General features: G+C 55.0%; 1 protein-coding gene across 1 annotated transcript in view; it reads right to left on the bottom strand.

The window, feature by feature from the left end:
- LOC119096897 (sperm-associated antigen 6) overlaps positions 1–20,019 on the bottom strand; it is a 78,085-nt gene that overhangs the window by 23,557 nt on the left and 34,509 nt on the right. Inside the window, exon 9 of the mRNA XM_037219889.1 lies at positions 11,246–11,404. Within this exon, the coding sequence (XP_037075784.1) occupies positions 11,246–11,404 (159 nt within the window). The remainder of the gene's footprint in view (positions 1–11,245; positions 11,405–20,019) is intronic.

The following is a 20,019-nucleotide window of genomic DNA, read 5'->3' on the forward strand; positions in this document are numbered from 1 at the left end:
CTGGGCCCAAGATTAATACGTCGCCGAGCGTGTTTTAGCAACAGCCGGCAGCCAGTCAACAACCGTGACACAAACTTGTCAACCGCCTAGCATATTTTTGTGGCCACTTTGCGGTCACTTAGCTCCGAGTTAAAAGAGATTGGGTACGCCGAAAAAAATGAGCCGCCTACGCGGAAAGTTGTGGCATCAGCTTTGATTCTCGAGCTACCTTACCTCCGGCTAGCCGTTAGCTTAAACTCCACAGCATCTTTAAGAATTTTCGCTCTCACATGAATCCCTTGCCAGCTGGTACCGCTGGTGGGCATTAAAACGCAGCACTCATAGTGTAGCGCGACGGAGAAAATACCTGCATCATGGTTGCAAGAGCGACGGTGCTTCACCCCATTTGCATTTGGTGGTGTTCAAGATTCGGGCGCATTTCAAAATCACAACTCCCCACGTTCTAGAAAGCATTTTATTTCGTCAACCAAACGGAAAGCGTTTTGAAGCACCTAATGCCTTAAACCACTTAGTTCACATCAGGTCTCCCGCCGCAGTGTTCCTCGCCTAAATGATTGCCCCCACGGCCGTCGAATCTTAATTGGCGACGGATTCAGAAAACAATTTTTCTGCCTCCCAATGTTATTAATGTCTCTGGTGTGCTCAGTTCTGGTACATTCAGAGACGTGTTGGGAAGAAAAGAGAGAGAGAGAGAGAGAGAGAGAGAGAGAGAGAGAGAGAGAGAGAGAGAGAGGAGAGAGAGAGAGAGAGAGAGAGAGAGAGAGAGAGAGAGAGAGAGAGAGAGAGAGAGAGAGAGAGAGAGAGAGAGAGAGAGCGAGAGAGAGAGAGAGATAGAGAGCGAGAGAGAGATTGAGAGATAGAGAGAGAGAGAGAGAGAGAGAGAGAGAGAGAGAGAGAGAGAGAGAGAGAGAGAAGAGAGAGAGAGAGAGAGAGAGAGAGAGAGAGAGAGAGAGAGGAGAGAGAGAGAAGAGAGAGAGAGAGAGAGAGAGAGAGAGAGAGAGAGAGAGAGAGAGAAGGAGAGAGAGAGAGAGAGAGAGAGAGAGAGAGAGAGAGAGAGAGAGATGAGATGAGAGAGGAGAGAGAGAGAGGGAGAGAGAGAGATGATGAGAGAAGCGACGAGAGGATGCAGACAGAAGAGGAGAGAGAGAGTAGAGAGAGAGGAGAGAGAGAAGAGAGAAGAAGAGAGAGAGGAGAGAGAAGGAGAGAGAGAGAGAGGAGAGAGGGAGAGAGAGCAGAGAGAGAGAGAGGAGAGAGGAGAGAGAGAGAGGAGAGGAGAGGAGAGAGAGAGAGAGAGAGAGAGAGAGAGAGAGAGAGAGAGAGAGAGCGAGAGGAGAAGAGAGAGGAGAGCGGAGAGAGAGGAGGAGAGAGAGAGAGAGAGACAGAGGAGAGAGAGGAGAGAGAGGAGAGAGGAGAGAGAGGACGAGAGAGAGGAGAGAGAGAGAGAGGAGAGAGAGGAGAGAGAGAGAGAGAGGAGAGAGGAGAGACGAGAAGAGAGAGAGAGAGAGAGTCAACACATCCAGGTGGATCAACACGATCCTAAATAGGCCGCGGGCCCACCATATGTTTGTTGAGACTAAGACGGAACGGATCGCGGCTGACGCTCAGACGCGAGCAAGCAATCTCCCTCAACTGCGTAAAAACACAAACGAAGGCTACCTAGGTTGCAAAAATAGATCCCAAGCATAAACACGAGGCTCTAAAAGGTGAGGCCACGCCGATGTAATAGGTTAGGCCACACCAAACCTTGGTTCGGAGGAGTTTTTCTCCTTTCCCTACCGACTGCGTCCACTTAGATCAGTTGAAACACCAGCAAGTAAACGACGTCATCGCCACAGAGAAAAGGTGAACTCCACTCTGAGGTTTGCTTGTTTTATTATGTATTCTGATTCTGCTGTGACGCAGGCGACTTTTCAGCGCAGGAGACGGAGAGACGGGGACGGACTGCAACCGGAGACGGACTGCACCCCAGGCACCATCCGAAGCTCTACGAAGCCAATGTTTGTGTAAGGCTTCCCAGAGTAGATCGCAGATAGCGGGCCGCTTTACGCGCTTGGGCGGCGCGGACAACGCCTGGAGAAGGTCCGCGCCTCGCGGACCACCCGTCAGCACACGGCCACTGCCGCTACGCGACGGAGACCGGCAGTCTCGCCAGATCTCGGGCAGCTCCTAGTGCAGCCAGCGCCGACAAGTGAGCGCGATGAACGGCTGCGTGCCTCCGGTGGCGGTCTCAGCACCGGCGACGGCGCGCGGTGCGCCGCCCACCGCAGGCCCGTCGCCGCCCGCCGCAGGCCCGCCGCCGGCCGGCAAGGAGGGCGACCGGCCGGCCGGAGAAGAGCACGGCTCGCCGACGGGCCGCGCACCCTCTATCCCGGCCCGCTACCTGTCAGCCAGCCTGAGCGTGAGCGGTACGCAGTGCAGCCGGCGTCGACCCGGCGCCCTGTACGCCTACAGCAGCGCTCCCAGTACGGTCCCGGACTGCCCGAGCCGAGCCGTCGAGCTGTACCGGCCGCCAGCCGGCCAGCTGTGGCGGCGGCAGCGCGAGGCGGCGCGGCGTCTACTGCTAGCGCGGCCCGAGCTGTGCCAGCTGCTGGTCGGCCGCCGCACGACGCGCCGCCTGGCCGGCTCGCAGCCAATGACGTCACCCCGACGGCTGGTGACGTCGGCGGTGCAGGCGACGCCGGGCTGGCCGGCCAGCGGCGGCCGGCCGACTCAGTGTGCCCGCCGTCCTCACGTCGAGAAGGTGTCTCGCGGCACCTGCACGCGCTCCGACCCGCCGCCGCGTCGCGCCGTGTCCACGGTTACGCGCAGCACGTCCACGAGCCCCGTGCCCCTGCTGGCCGCGCCACCCCGACCTCCCGGCAAGAGGATGAAGTTCACGCGACAGCCGTCCGCCGATAGCCTGGTGGCGCCGGCCGCCGCGCCCGCCAAGCAGGTGGACGCCGGGCTGCTGCAGCGGCTGGAGAACATCAGCCTGGAGGACTCCAAGGGCCCGGTGATCGTGTTCAGCGAGGCAGACGAGGAGGCGCGGCCGGCGTCGGCGGCCACGGCCGACGCGCCGCAGCACTCGCTGGCCGTGCCGACGCCCGACGTCCAGCTGGAGCCGCGCCGGCCGCCCCTCTCGTGAGCGGCCGCGCCAGGTCGGCGCCCGGGACGGCAGCAGGACGCTGCGGCGGAGGTAGTGACGCGACACGGGCGCTGTCGTCACCGCCCGCCGCCGGCAGGAAGAACGCTCTGCGCCGGGCACCACAGACGCGGACGTGATGCTGTGATGCCGGCGACGGCGCCGGCCCCGCTGCCGTCGCCGGCTGGAGCGGCCACTGCGAGGCGGCGAGCCGAGGACTGTTGGCGACCAAACAGCGCCAGGCGGGCGGCGCAGTGGGGCGCTTTGCTCTCAGCCGAGCAGTGGCCGGCCCATTGTGTGCTCGCTCCTCAGACTTCTGTGCTGGTTTTGAGGAATGGTTTTGGCGAGTTGGTAATCGTCAACCTGTACCTGTAGAACGCAGCGTTCGCTGCGGAGCTAGACTCTATGTGATAGGACAACTTATTCCAGTGTCTGTCGATAACTGTTATTTAATACAGTGTTGAACCAATAATGCTGTCTTTTCACGCCGTTTCAACGAGAGCTATGAAAAGCAACTATGTCGCACACAGATACTGGCGCTCATGGGCGGTAGTTAGTTGGGATGTTTCTGCCATTCATGGTTGTTTAGACCCCTTTAAAGGTTTGACCCGGATCACAGAATCCTGAAAAGCCATCAAACCACACACATTCAAATTTCTTGAAGCAAATCTGGCATCCCGCCGCAACGAAGTTCTCGGCAACTCCGCTGATGTTGGCATTTCCACACCAGCGCGGCTAAATGACCAGGTGAAGCAGTCCGCACATGAGTTTCTGACAGCATCCTGCTTCGCCAAATCCTGTCGATATCCCCAACTGACATGGTGTTTCCCTGCTGTCTCGCGACGCACGCCACTGATGTCGTCCTTGGCATTACGGCCCCTCACGCCAACAAAGCGAACGAAATCGGACCACTCGATAGCTCGCGCGCGGGCGGCTTGCTTCATTCAAAACACATGCGGAAGCCGAACAGAGTACACCGGCACGCTCCCCCATTATCGAACCGAAAGGTCAGCGGCAGTGCAGAACATCGAACAGTGCTAAAACAAACCATGGCACGACCGCGGGCGCATAATCAGTCCCCGCCGAACCACGAAGCGCTCCTCATCGGGATTACACCGAGCGAGATGTGGCTCCGTCGTCTTCGACATCTTTCCGCTAACCTTTTCACTTCCTTTGTTCGTCGAATCTAGTCCAGAGAAGAAATGGTGGTCACCAACATTCAGGCCGTCAGTCCAGCTTTCCAATCGGCACAATGGCGTGACGCAAACGATGCGGCAATCCTTCCTTGAACTCGATGCAGTGAAGCAGCCGCGGCCGAGCTCAAGGCCGAGAAGCCAGATGACACTGATCCACAGCTCGACATCACCGAAAGGACATTTCGGACCGGCCTGCCTAAGCCTCAGTAGTCAGAGGCTGGCCTCAGAGCGTTGCCCGGACAACGGTTCAGCACTCAGCACCCCGATATAGCCCGCCGAGAAATGCTGCTGTCGCCCGAAGTTGACATCCTGCTAATCGCTCTCCGAGTTGACGATTGGCGGATACGGCAGACCCAGCTGTGAAGACGTTCCAGCAGCTCGTCCAGCCGCCACTCGGTCCACACGGAGAAGCCAGGCCGGCGGGACCACAGCGCGCGGTAGCCGACCGGGCGGCTCGCGCCCACGTGTGGGGGTCAGCCCCGCCGGTGGGCCTGTAAGCGCTGATGCACCTCGCGCAGGGTCAGCCGTGTGGGTGCGGTGTCACAGCAGTCATCTGTGCAGGCGCGGTGCCACAGCACAGTCAGCCGTGCGGGCGCGGTGTCACAGCACAGTAAGCTGTGCGGGCGCGGTGTCACAGCACAGTCAGCCGTGTGGGCGCGGTGTCAGCAGTAAGCGGTGTGGGCGCGATGTCACAGCACAGTTGGCAGTGTGGGCGTAATGTCACAGCACAGTCAGCCGTGTCGGCGCGGTGTCACAGCACAGTCAGCCGTGTGAGCGTGATGTCACAGCAGTCAGCCGCGTCGGCGCGGTGTCACTGCACAGTCAGCTGCGTGGGCGCGACATCGCAGCACAGTCAGCCGTGTGGACGCGGTGCCACAGTCCAGTCCGCCGTGTGGGCGCCGTGTCACAGCGCAGCCAGCCGTGTTGGCGCGACATTCCAGCACAGTCAGCCGTGTGAGTGCGGTCTCAGCAGTAAGCGGTGCGGGCGCGGTGTCACAGCGCAGTCAGCCGTGCCGGCGCGAGATCGCAACACGGTCAGCCTCGTCGGTGTGGTGTCACAGCGCAATCACCGGTGAGACAGCAGCCTGCCGCTGACCGTGGGGGACCGGCCAGTGGCCGGTGTTGGCCCGGTAATGGGTCAGTGATAGGTCAGCCCAGGTCAGCCAGTTAAAGTGACGGTTCAGAGGTGGGTCGCTCCGGTTTAGCCGGCGACTAAGCCCGGGTTGGTGGCAGCGAGTCAGCCCGGGTTGGCGGTGTGTGAGCCCAGGTCGACGCCGCGTCAGCCAGTCGGCGTTAGGCCACCCGCGGGCCGGTTCAGCTCGCCGCAGAGACCAGGCCAGGCGGGCGGCGCTCAGTCAGCCCGGCTCGACGGCAGGTCAGCTCGGGTCGACGCCGCGTCAGCCGGTCGGCGTTAGGCCAGCCGCGGGCCGGTTCAGCTCGCCGCAGAGACCAGGCCAGGCGGGTGGCGCTCAGCCGGCCCGGCTCGGCGCTAGGCCAGCCGCGGGTCGGTCCAGCTCGCCACAGAAACCAGGCCAGGCGGGCGGCGCTCAGCCGGCCCGGCTCAGCGCTAGGCCAGCCGCGGGTCGGTCCAGCTCGCCGCAGAGACCAGGCCAGGCGGACGGCGCTCAGCCGGCCCGGCTCGGCGGCAGGTCAGCCCGGGACGACGCCGGGCCATCACCAGCGGCTCAGCCCGGCCGCACTCGGCTCGGCTCCGCTGCGCCATGACGTGCTGCCGGCCGGCCCCGGCCATCGATCCGACGTTCCGTGTTCAGACGGACCGCGGATCAGACCGGCGGCCCGCTGATTAGCCGCGGCCCGCCGCACCCACCCGTGCCGCCGGCCAAATGTCAACCAACATCCGCAGCGCGTGCACGCAGCTCCCGTCTGTTTGCTTGGCTCTGCCTGGCTGCGTTCATCACAGGCTGGGGCGAGAGTCGGTTGTAAAGCTGAAGTGGTTACTGTGGCTAATGCGCAACGAGTGAGTCACAGCGAAGATCCCGCCCAAAAGAATACGTCATCAGACATCACACAGGGGCACTCCGCTTCTCAACAGAGGCACGCAGCCAACACGCTATTGATTTCGTACCCACAATACAGGGCACGTAGCAGTGCGTTATGACTCCTTTTTAGCAGAAGTCAGCTACGAACTCGTCTCAAAGCTTTCAGCGAGGGATATAAAGCATACTCCCGTGCGTAACTCCACCTAACGCATTTTACGATGCAACCATAATGTATTGCGTGATATGGGGCAAACAGAAAGAAATTCAGATGCAACAAACATCCACATATTGCTGAGTGGGAGTAGACAAATTCGCTGCCCTCAGAACCCCGGCTAAGTGCCAGTTCGCCATATGGAGTGGAACAAACTATCTCCCGGATAAAGCCCATGCGTCATGCCCTCAGTCTCAAGGAAAATGGTTTTCCAGATAGGCGGTTGGTTGATCCCGCGGATAAAAGGCGTGCAACGATGACGAATTGCATCCATTTCTAGTCTGGAATTCGAAACTGGAACGCAGCATGCACATACAGGCAATCAGCCGGCACGCAGAGCCTAGGAGGACGCCTTATACTCTTCCCATACGGTGATGACAACACGAGACACGGTGTAATCAGAGCGGCACTCCGCGACAGTCACATCGCCCAGAGCGCAGTGTTCAGACGGGCCGCCGCTCCACGCGGCGTCGAGAGGGGCTGTCCTGGCGGCCCCTGACGTCACGCCTCAGCCGGCACGGGGGGGGGGGGGGGCGGTCCAACTGGGGTATGGAGGTCCGGCCGTGGCGGGTGACGGTTGCAACCACACGGTCCGGCCCGCTGCCCCGGCCTTGTGAGCGCCAGTGACGGTGGGCCGGCGCCAGGTAACAGCGGACAAAACGATGACGACGTAATCCACCCCGACCCTGCTCCAGAACAGGAACGTGACGCACGGCTCGGATGCTAAGACTTGCAGGATAAAGTGACGCGCAGGAATGGCCCAACTGTGCATTGCGAGGGCCAAGATACGATTTACGGCCATCGAGAGAAAGGCAAATGGCTTGCACCGTCGGCACCACGATAGCTAATTTCCTCATGCACAGTAAACACTACTTCAGCAGTCCAGGCCTCCGCGGTGGTCTCTCACGCATGAACACCTCCACGAATGAGCTTTGTGGAATGACCTTCCGGTTTTGCGCGCTTGCACACGCATGAGCGCAAGCGCGGACCTCCCATGCGCGGCCCGCGCTACCCGTCAAAAAAGCTACAGACTGACGGCCGCGCTACCGTAAATAACTCGAAAGGCGAGCTAATGACAGCCCCAGAGCGGCAAGCCACAGTCCGGCCTCTCAAGCGGACATTGCCCACCGCACTGGACCGGCACGCGGCCGGTGCACGACAGATAAGTATACGTAGTCACTTCGTGATGGTGCTGTTTGTCCCGCCGCTAGCCATCATACACAAGCATGCGGAAACGGCACATCAGCCCGTGCAGTAGCTCTACGTGATTGCGCAATAGAAAGGCTCAGTGACCGCTGTTATCACTCGGAATTTACCTTGATATTACGTGTGATCAAAGATGCCTATATCCTTTTGTGTAAGCATGTGTGCTGGTGCGCGCAGATGTACCTTTGTATGTCCGTAAAATGATTTGCATCTCAGCAGGCATGCCTAGTCAGACAGTTCAGTTGAGAAGCACCGAGCAAAAAAGCAACGCGTTTAATCGAAAAGTAGAATCTTAAAGGGAGCGTGCCATATTTGTGTGGGATTTTGAACTGCGACAGCCACTGTTAAGCCCATCCAGTGCAGTTCAAAGCCCTGACCTTTTTAAGGTTTAAAATCCTTTGGTTTCTGAGCTTGACGCCCGTGAATTCGTGCAGACTTTTTCGTGCAGACTACTTAAAGGTTACCCAAACATGTGGGATGCCATAGAGACGTCACACGAATCCTATCATCGCATTGGCCATGAACGTTCAAGGCCACGACAAATATTACCATCTTCCAGATGGTATCATTGTATTGATCGTGTCCAGTGTAAGTCAGTTCAATTCCTAGCATCAACGGACTACAATTGGTACTCGACCAAGGAGGCAGGTTTGTTGCACGTTTCGAGCATGATTTAAGTTTTTTTGCTATATCACACGAGACGTCGACGTTGACACATGTGATGACGGAAATAAACTGGGAATCGAATAACTTAAGGATAGCGCCACAAATGTGTATGTGAATGCAAGTAAACAATATAAAATGACGGATTAATATGCAATACCACCACGAACAAGGGTTAAAACAGGCACACATAACGATATTAAGAATCTGGAAACGATGCACCGTTTATCATGACACCTCTCGAAAAGTTGAAGTACTTCAAGTAAGCCAGCCTGACCGTTATGATGGTAATTTCGCATGGCCAGTTTGGAAATCTTTCTGACGTCACACAACCGTTTCATAACGCAATCAAACGTTGCCACATTCAGCAGCGTGTTAACTAAATGGTGAACATTGGTTGCCTAGAGCAGCCTTTTGCACATCAAAGCGTACCAATAGTGATGAGTGAGCTCATTTCATCATACCTGACGCTTGCCTGAGCATCTTACAATGTGGAACATTCCCTCTAAGTCCCCTCTAAGTTATAATTGCAGGCATTCGTCGCTCATTATTGCGTCATCTCCACGCATTAAAGTTATACATGACGTCACTAAGGGCACACGGTGTCTTGCCGCAGACACTATACACCTTTTCCACCAACATCTATCAGAAGTGTTAAAAATATCTTCAGCGACCAGTAACCTGGATATCGGCCCCTTTCAGGTCTAAGAAAATCCCCAGCACCCACATTCTGGTCAATCACATGCGATTAGCGTTACCAATATAGCTTCAAAGAAGAGGAGAAAGAGACAGCGGCATGAAAAGGAAAGAAAGGGAGGGGAGAGAAACGCAGTGGGACGGAAGGACAGAGTCAAGGGAGCACGAAAGCACCGCGGCACATAAGATTATGGGCTCAAAGGCGCAACCGAACAGCGAGAGAAAGGGTGAGAAGGAACGAGAGGGAGAGGGCGAGGGAGAGAGAGGGAGATGAGAAGAAGAACACGGAAAGTTAGCGGTGAAAATGGAGCAGGTCCGGGGCCGTGTCGCGTCCGTCGACAGCAGCCGTACCGGTGCCGGTGGTCAGGTTTCCCGACCGCAGGCTCGATAGGGATGCCAATCTACGCGGGGCCCGGCACGTGGCTGCCCGCCCACAGACAGGTGACTGCCGGGCCCACACACCATATGTCGGCTGATTACGCCTCATGTTCCGTGCAGTGGTTCCGTGGTTTTGACAAGCATTGTCGGGCGCCCCAAAGGTTTTTAGACATTGAGGCGCATCACGTGCTCCAAGCGGACAGACGCGTGACGCCTCCGCGGCCGTGACGCCTCTAGTTCAACCAGCACACACACAGATGGGGTGACGACGAACCGTGGTGGGCACACACTCATTTGGACCTTCGAGCCCCCGTCTGACGCTGCTGTCGAGCATGTCACCCTCCCACGGCGCTGCAGAGGCGCCGCAGGAGCACTCCACCCTCCCACAGCGCTGCAAAGGCACCACAGGAAACTCCACCCTCCCCCTGCGCTGTGGAGGCGCCACTGGAACACTTCACCCTCTACAGCACCGCAGAGGTGCCAATGGAACACTCCACACCACGCCAATCTCATCACGCGGGCCACTCCGGCCGGCTCTTGACGCCATCCCGGAGAGCCGCCCGTCCTCGGAAAAGCCATCTCAGACTGCCCGCGTTTGACTGGATTCGGATAATCCGTGCGCAACGCATCTAAAGGGCAGAGATGCGCGACGAACAAGATTTCAACTAAAAACGTCTCTGCAAACGCTACAAGAGTTTGTGAACTACAGAGCATTAGTGGACACGGGTTCACAAAGTGATGTCAGCCGGACGTCACTCGGCCCCGAGATAGCTCTTGTGTCGCGATCTGGAAGGCTGGAAATACTTACAATGTTTCCAGAGGTAGAATCGCGACGCATTATCGCCAACCACCTATAAGAGGCTCAGCTTTGGGGGAATGTTCCATATTTGAAGACATTGAGGCGGTGCACAATCAACGGCAGTGTTCTGAAAGCTGGCGCTCTGAAAGCCTACACGAAAGCACAGCATAGCCATTCCCCGACTGCCGTTCCACCGAACATCTGCGTCCGCGTCAGCCAACATGCACCAGAATAGATATCTCATCGCAAGTCCTATAATCTCCTCATAAAACAGTCACGGCGCAAACGCTGTTGGAAATGGCGTGCGGCGCCGCGGGCCGAGATCGAAAACGAAGGCGCTGCATAACATCCAAATATAGACCGGACCAAGTGGCAGCCATGAGCCTGGGCCGATCGGCAATCGCAACTGCACCCCGGTCACCGTGAACATGTAAATACGGCCTGATGTCAGCTGTCGATCTGCCAACAGCACCAAAGAGCCCAGAACTCCAGCGCCCGGGGCAAGAAATGCAGTCTGAAAGAGCTCCGGCCACACATAAAGCCCGCAGGTCTTCACTGAAGCCAGCCCCGCGCAGGTCGGACTCAATGGCGTGACATTTCGATAGCATGTGATATGTACTGAGCGAGGGGCGAATGTATGAGAGTGGAAAATGGGAATGCGGCTCGTCGGGAGCATGTCAGATCGCCACATCGTCCCGCCGGCAGCCGGGCGGGCCACAAGACCGAGCCGGTCACGTCAACGGATAGGTCATAGGACCGACAGGACAGCAGCGGCACAGATCACGTGCATGTCGGGTCAGCGCGGCCAGCCGGCAGCGTGACGGGTCGGAGGCCCAAAGTGCGGCAGGTCAACAGCGCACCGATGGCGTGGCGCCGGCATCTGTCCGCCGCACGTTGAGGCGCGCGCCCGCGCCGCCCGGCGTAAGGCTACGGAGCTGAGTCGGCTCCGGCACCCGGCGCTACGGCCGAACCCACCTTGCTGTACTGGCCGACGACGTATTTGAGGATGTTGGGTGGAGCCTCATGCAGCAGCGGGTCCAGCGCCGGCATGTAGACGCACATCTGCAGCACCGACTTGAGCGTGCGGCGCGCCTTGTCCTGCAGGTCGTCACTGCTGTCCGAGCTGGTGTAGCACTGGCGGCCGGACGGGGCGCGACCGTCAGCTCTCCGAGAGGGGGTACTGGGGAGGGGCTTGGGACAGGGTCCAGGAGAAGCGACATCAGGGAGAGGATCCCGTGGCGAAGATCTCAGAGAGGGAGTTCTGGGAGTGGCCTCTGGGGAAGGGCCTCAGGGAGGATCTGAAGGAGAATGTCTGGGGGAGGTGTTCCCGGCGGTGGTCTCGTGAGATCGGGCTCTCAAGGCAAACATCTTGAAGAAAGGATCTCACGGCAGTCTTGGAGAAGGTCCCATGGTCTTGGGTCTGAGGGAGAGGACTCAACGAGAAGGTCTCAGAGGCAGATAGAGGGTCTAAGGGCCCGGTCGCCCCAGCGTGTGTCTGCGGAGAGACTAGCAAAATCGATCAGGGTCAGAATAACTTAGAAACAATCGGATCAAACAGCCTACTCCGGCAGTCAAGCAGAAGCCTGCACCTGCCATGTTTTTCCCCGTGGACGTTTAGGTGGGTACACTATCCAAGTCATGACTACGTAGGTTAGATTCGCAGCCCGGGCCCATGAAAACGACATAACTGAGTGAAACAAAGCGCTAGACGCTGGGCTGCGGCGGACAGGGTGAGCGTACAAACAAGCCACCCACTCTCAGATCGATGCAAATCAATAACACACGTAATACACTGGGCTGAATGTAGTAGAATTGGAGTGTTGGAGCTTGCGGGTGCTTTTATTGCACGATGCATTCCGTTAAAAGCGTGCTAACGGTCGCCTGGCTGTAAATGGCACAACGGGCGGGTCCATTATGTAACGGGTGGATCCATTATATAATGGGCGGGCCCATTATACATTACTCCGTCACGAAATGACCCGAGCATTGTCTTCGCAGATACTCAACAGCATGCGCAGCAGGTCCGTCTCGCCGGCCGCGGGGACCTCCGTGTCTCGAGACTGAGGATTCAAAGTATTTTGATGTGAGAACCACTAAACAACACGACTCAATAGTGCTTTAATTCCTAATCCAGGAATGCTGTGAGATCTTAGCATTCGGATTCCGATTCGGGATTTTAATATTATTGAACCATTACTTAGAAATCTCGAGCTCTTACGATGCCATGCAAAATTTGCACAAGCGATTCGGTCCGATGGAAAACTAAACCTTCGCATTTAGTTTATGTGAAGAAAATGTCAGTCCTGCCTATCTAAATAATGACTGTTAGGATTGAGTAATGTTTTTGAAACCCGTACCCCGAATTTCAGGGTTCAAATTATGAACTCGGATGTACTGAAGCATATTCTAACCATGAAGTTCGAATTCACTGATCCACAACGTACCCAACACAGAGGCCTTTTCGGGATAAACCTTTGAAACACTTCAAGCAAGACGCGAGACTAACAATCTCCGAGTCGCAACATTACTGCACACTCGGTGGAAGTTTGGGAGCCGTGTCGCTGATACGGCCTTGGTGGCGACTCCTCGCCTTCAGTGATGTCGGCTGTGTTTGGCGCTCAGGCGTTTGATAACGAACATTCGCAGTCGCACGTTCACTTTAAAGCCCGTCCTCTATTCATTCACTTGATTTTATTCCATGTGCGATGATCCCACACCACAAAACGCGATTAGGTTAGGCCACCTAGCTTCACGTTAGTTCCAACTTGTCAAATTAAGTTGTCGTCCGAAGCACATCGTTTGACCCCTGCGACTGTTCTGACACATTAGCCGATATCTGCCGCAACGTTGTCATCCTATGTCGTTTTGCACCGTGCTGGTGCTAACGTCAATCTGGAGATAACGGGCCTGTGCAAACAATGCATATGACCTAACATGTGATGTGACAGGGCACACTCGTCGGCGGCGCGTCAGTAGGTTGCCATGCTTAGCGCAACAGCCACACCATCCCTTAACCCCCCCCCCCCCCCTCTCCTCCCCCGTCATAGCGCACATCGTTCTAAAACCGTCCGCAGAGAAGCGCTATCAGTAACATTGTGCAGTGTTTCTTGTTAATCGATTTACGAAGCCCGTGAAGAACTCTACAAAAAGCGTTAACACACGCCCGGGTGGCCGGTTAGATACCCTTCGCTCGGGTGTGGGGGGGGGTCAATTTGACCCCCTGAGATCTCGGGAGCTTAGAAAGCTAGACACCAAATTTTCAGGGTGTCTTGACCTGTACATACACTCACTTAGGTCAAAGTATGAGCTTCCTGGATCATGACCTTCAGGTCAAATAAGGTCAGACAAGTTAAAATTCCAGGTCGGTCTCCACAGTGCCACAGACCCTACGCAACTGTTTCCAAGCAAGAGGTCACAAGCCCATTTGAGGTCAGTGACCTTGTTTGACTTTTGCGTTTGAATAAGCGACAACGATTACGCCAGACAGTATGTTCCTAAAACAAAATGTCAACCCGGGCCATCTTACGTCGATGACCTTTTCTGACTTCTAAGAAGTCAATGGAAGATGTATAATGCGTTTCCTGCTGTCAATAAACTCGAAATGAGCACCACAAACTATCTCATACAGCAAACCCTAGAGTAATAAATCAGGTTAGCTGTGACCCTGGTCTCACCTTCATACCTGACCTTGGGTCAACGTAATTTGCTCATTCAATACTTGTGGTGCCTAAGAAAGCATCTCAGAGATGTACGGCTTCGTCAAACACTCCGCTGCTGTATCATATTTGACGATTCCCTAGAAATTGCCTTCGCTGAAACCATGGCCTGACTTTGATCTGCCACAGGTAAGCGGCCTCACAACGTACATCTAATTTTTTATGTGAAACGATCTGCTATTCAATTTTCTACAGTTTTGCACAATTTGGCGCGGCTACGCCGCGTCGTTTGGAAACCATTCCGGAAAAACCTTCGGGGGGTCAATTTGATCCCCTCCCCAACCGAGCGCGTGTTAAGACTCGAGCCATGCTAACTTACGATTCGTACTAACAGCAAAATGCGAAGTGACCTATTTCGAGATATTATGGCTCGAGGTGATCCACGTACCCGACACATTCTAGGGTTGGTAATTTCCATGTATAACGGCCTCTCAAGACGCCCGGATCCAGAACAAAAAACTGGACGCGGGCCAAAATAATCAAGCGGGCTAAATCCAATGCTCACCCCCGTTCACCGGGACTTGCGCGAGCTATCCGATGCCGTGTTGTACCTGTTATTGCATTGCCAGCCCTCGGGGCAGAAGGGGGGAGGGGACTATGACCACTTGTCGGTCAATGGTGACAAAAACAGGAAGGCCGCCTAATGCACAGCTAAACAGGGGCGTAGTTTTACCAAATGACCTGGGGGGGGGGGGGGGGAGAGGGGGAGCAAACAGTTAACAATTACCCAGCTTGCCGCAAAAATATGCCATCAAACAGTTTTCTCCCCAATTTGGCCTATTGTTCACAAAGTTCGGGGGCTGGAGCCAAAGTTGGGGGGTTGAAGCCCCCTCAGCTGAATAGGAAACTGCACCCCTGCTGCCAGACAAACGTCGCAATGCATCAGCAAATGTGAACACTCCTGCAATAGCGACCCAGCGATGGAACGGCTGTCGAGGGACAGATCAGCAGCACCCTCCGCTCTATCCTGAATTCAGGTCGAACACAACACGCTACACACTTGAGAGCTGGGGCAACCGTTCTCGCCAACGCAAGGGTACACTTTCGGGTGCGTCAGGGGCATGTGGGGGGCCGATCAGGAGGCAGGGGCAGCTACCCCAGCCTTATACAACATACACACATTGTTCAGTTATCGCACATTGCCACGATGCTGTATGGAATGAGCCAGGCAGTAAACTTGTCTATTCCTCCTTCCTTCACAGTTTTCCGGAAGTTCCGCCGCCGGTGCAGACGTATGACGTTCAGCCGAAAATAATGTAGCTTCAAGGACAACAGCTCATGGCTCTCCGTTTGCAAGCCACAATTTTAAACTAAGTAGCATTTAACGAATGATTTTTTTATCAAATCATGACCTCGCCCTCCAATGTCTGCTAGGGCGATGTCAAAATCGTTGAACGCCACAATGTCTGGCAGTGTCATGTATTTCTGCCCTGACATCGATTATTAATGCGCTTATCAGTTATTCCTACCCACGCCAAATCGTATGACAACTTCAAGCCATTCCAGGCCAAGGACACAGTAGGTTAAATAATGGCGATGACGTCACGTAATTCCAAGAAGCCCCAACCTCTGTATAAGTGACTAGTATGCATCGATTGGCGGAACGCTTCTGTGATAAAGGGTGCAACATTGAGGCTTCTACAGAAAATATTTCCTGTAACCGATACATCCGTCACCCATGGGCCTCTTCCCATGCAAAACCGCTTTCAATTCGATTGAGTTGCATACACCCTTTATCCCCTCCTTTGCACCTATCCAGAACTTCAGTTACAAACAAATGAAAGCCTCCGGAAAGCTTCAGCCCAATCTCCCTCTTTTGTGTTGATAACTGCAAGCGCACTGTGAATGGGACCAGTAATACCTAAAAGAAACTCAAGCAGGATCACTGTACCGTGTTTCTGAAGCATGTACTCAACAAACCGTCAACGCCATTTCGTACGCAAACGCAGCGTTCCTGTACGCATGCTCGTAATTTTCCCAAATATGCTCACAAGCCAACCCATTGCACATCTTCATGTGTCCGATGGGTTTACCTAGACCGTGAAGTGGCCAGTGCGATACCTGAAACATAACTGCTATGCCATTCGGAAGCCGAGTGTGTCGAACCCCAGACTGATTTGAATGACACGGCAAGCAGGGAAGACAGCGTGTCGAAACCCAGACTGATTGGAATGATCTGGCAAGCAGGGGGCGACATGATTGCTCGCGATCATTCAACCCCACCAATCTATTTTTGTCTGCTCCATTTTCCAAGAGTGATATTCCCAACGCGTTGATCCGCTCTCTAATTAATCATCTGCCACCAGCTGTGGTGACGTTTTAAAGCGACCTCACGCAGCGCTAGAAGTATGCGCCTCACTTGGTTTTCGCCTGTGGGCCGGCTATTAGTCATGGGGAGGAGCAGCATGGTGATCTGTTACCTATGGGGGGCCGTTGTAGGAGAGCATGCCACGTGAACCATCCCTGAATAGCTGCAGCTGAAGCCCCAATTCCACATGACTGCAAGCACGATTTATGCTTTGTCGTAAATCATTGGATATTAAATCCAGAAATGGTGCGCCAGGTGCCTTCCAGCCAGCCCGGTCCGTGGATCAGCAGTGGCGTGTTTGGCGGGCCTCGGCCATCCCCGACGAGACACTATTTGACGGACCACAACCGTTCCCGACGAGACACTGTTCCCTGGACGACAACCGTTCCCGACGAGACACTGTTCCCTGGACGACAACCGTTCCCGACGAGACACTGCTTGCTGGACCAAAACCTCGACGAGACACTGTTCGACGAACCACTACCGTCCAAGCGAAGCACTGCTTGACGGACCACAATCATCCCCGGCGAGACAGTGTTTGAAAGGACCACAGCCGTGCCCGACGAGACAGGGTTTGACGGACCACACACGTCTCTGGCGACACGCTGTTTGCTGGACCGCGACCATCTCCGATGACACTGTCCGACGGCACACAACCGTCTCAGAGTAGGGCCTGACGGACCACAACCGTCCCAGAGTAGGGCCCGGCGGACAACCGTCCCAGAGCAGAGTCTGACGGACCACAACGTCCCAGAGTAGAGTCTGACGGGCCACAACTGTCCCAGAGTAGAGTATGACGGGCCACAACCGTCCCAGAATAGAGTCTGATGGACCACAACCGTCCCAGAGTAGTCTAACGGACCACAACCGTCCCTAGCGACAAAATGGTCCGGCAGACTGTGACCACCACAGCCTGAGCTGCCTGAGCAGACCGACTGAGCATAACCGTCCCCAGATACAAGCAGTCTGATGGACCACAGCGGCCACAGACTGTATACAATCTTACGGGCCATACCGTAGCACGTCTGCCAGTCTGAAGGACCACAACCGCTCCAGACGGAAAGATGGGACAGAACTGTGATCTTCAACCATCACACTGCACTTCATCCACTCATTTCGTTTTGGTCAGTCAAAGCCATCGCATGCGTCCGTCGTGCTATCCTCACTCACGTTTCACCCTACACCCTCACGACGCAACTCTGTCCAGGACAACTTGCATGCGGCACCGATGAGCGGGCTTAAATGGCCCCTAGCGGGACACCATCCGAGCGCCGAGCACAAACACCATAGAGAGGTTCCCGCTCAAGGTAAGTCTGCGAGAGCTCCTAGTTGTAGGTAGTTTTACCCAATCACCACCCACTCTTCTCCACCCCTTGGCTTTGAAATGGTCACCAATAGCCAAAATGGTTTATTCCAAACCAAACAAACATCAGAACACAGCGTCAGCCTCGGTGCCGGTGTGAGGCGAGGCAAGGATTCGGCTCTTGGAGGGATACCGAGAGAAAGCGGCGACGAAGTAACCTAGAGACGACAAAGGTAGCGGAGTACGTAGGCCTCTAGTTGAACGCGTTTGCGTCGAATTTTGAGATAAATGAGTTAAAATTGAGTAGCGACTTTTGGGGAGGCCAATCTGTCTCATGTACCTCACACTACCTCACGCAACCAGCTTTAACTGGGATGATTTTTGCTAAGCAAAAATAACTCGGGTTGATCACGTAAGTGAACCTTTCTAATCTATGTAGTGTCGAACCCACTAAAAACATTCGAGATTTTTTCTGGTATTTTAATTCAAGGTTATCGTAAAGAACTACCCTTTCCGGCACGTTCAACAAGCTCGGTGCTGTGTGAGGTAATGCTGAAGTGAGGTCGATCGACGCCATTTTAGATCAATAGATCCCTGGCCTTCATCGGCCAGACCAGACAACAATTTCTCTTTTGTTTAAATACGCTCATCAATACGTCTTTGTTTGATTACATCACCGCACCTTGCACAACATTGATTAAGAGCCAATTGACAGCCGTTATATCTGGAAATTGTGCCCACGAACACCAGATATAAACGTCACAATTATATATTTAGTACCATTGATCGCCGCATGGCCAATGGAATGACAGGATTTGAATGTTATTATTATGGCGTCATAGGTATCTGGATGACCTTGAATACGTCTCCTGGAAAAAGTCAGCACATCTTCTCGGGCGTGTAGCTGAGAAACAAAAGGGGTTTAGGTTTTAAGACGGACAGGACCGTGAATTGCACCGAATGGTCTTCAAGATGTCTATTTCAGTTCAAAATGTGGCCCGTTCCCTTTAGGCCATGCTGTGAGCACGTCTATTTCTGCAAAGTATTCAACAAAAGACTTGACCGAAACGTAACTGTAGAAGCCGCAGTCATGTCTTGCCTAGTGAATCATCTGCACCACCCCCACTGCGTCGGCGGCGGGCATATGCCTGGGCGGCACGTGCACCACTGTGCTGGGAGGCACGCCTGGGACGAGCTCAGCGCTCCCCTGGCGTACTCTGCGCTGCAGAGCCAGCTTGAGTGCATCCCCTCCCCCCTCCCCCCCCCACGACACCTGTCTAATGACATCCAACATATCTCAATAGGCGTAGCTGGGGCGTGCAGACGGCACTGACGTCACGCGGCACGTGCGCCAGCCGAGTTTCACCCAGGAACTCCCGAGTTCTCTATGCATAATAAGCGCTGGGTAGGCCTGTACAGAACAGCGTATTCCTGTCCGGATAGTCGGGATTTTTGGGGTGGTCAAAAAGGGTGGGCACATCTTTGATACACTTCCTTCGGTGCACGCTGCCATCAGCGTTGCTCTTCTTGGGCCTGATAACCGGAAGTGTTACGCCTCTACCAGTTCCAACGTGGTATCCAAGGCTTCCTGGCATGTGGCTACCGTAGAAGGTGAGCCAATTTACGCCGTTCAAGACGGTGTCGCATCATCTTGATTTGACATGTGTGCGCAGGTGAATTTTCTGGTGCGAGTCGTGGGTTACTTACGGTTTTCGGGTGACCTGGGGTGACTTCTTGCGCCTTCGGTGCTGAACCTTGTTTGTCGCCAAGATCCATGGGCGTAGGAACAGGGGGGGGGGGGGGGGGGCAGGGGGCCATACCCCCACTCTTCAAGGTGGGGGGGGGGCAGCAATGTTGACTGCCCTCCCCCCACCTTTCAGATTAACGTTGCATTTGGCTTACTTTTGCACTACATGAAACATGCATGCCGATTTACCTAGTTCACCAGCCATCTCCCTTAAGATGCGTCATCTTTTTCGTTTGCTCATTGGCCAACGCTTAGTGTTACAGCCACAAAGCCGACGCCGCACGGCATGGAGACTGCAACGCCGGGCGTCGAGGTCGTTATTTATATGACTTGCGAGCACGCATGTTCAACACCATATTACGTAGTTTTTTTATCATTAATTAGCCCTGACAGGATCTTGAGCATTTTAAGACGAGCATGGGTGAGCCATGTTAATACAAATTAGGAGCCCCACTTCATCTACAATCTAGTCAAGGAGAACTCAATATCTCTGAAGAACACAGAAAAACACGGAACTGGACACTATGTGACAACTATCGGACTACCTGCGGCGGTCAGGGATGTTGTTGCGTCAATGAGGGTTCCTGTGCTGATCCGGGGTTAACTGCGCGGGTCAGATGGCCTCCCGTGTCAGGGATGGGAACAATGTGCTATGATATATCCTTCTAAGGGCCT

This window comes from Pollicipes pollicipes, unplaced genomic scaffold (genome assembly GCF_011947565.3).
Source record: "Pollicipes pollicipes isolate AB1234 unplaced genomic scaffold, Ppol_2.1 Scaffold_4295;HRSCAF=5057_pilon_pilon_pilon, whole genome shotgun sequence".
Classification (NCBI taxonomy): Eukaryota; Metazoa; Arthropoda; class Thecostraca; order Pollicipedomorpha; family Pollicipedidae; genus Pollicipes; species Pollicipes pollicipes.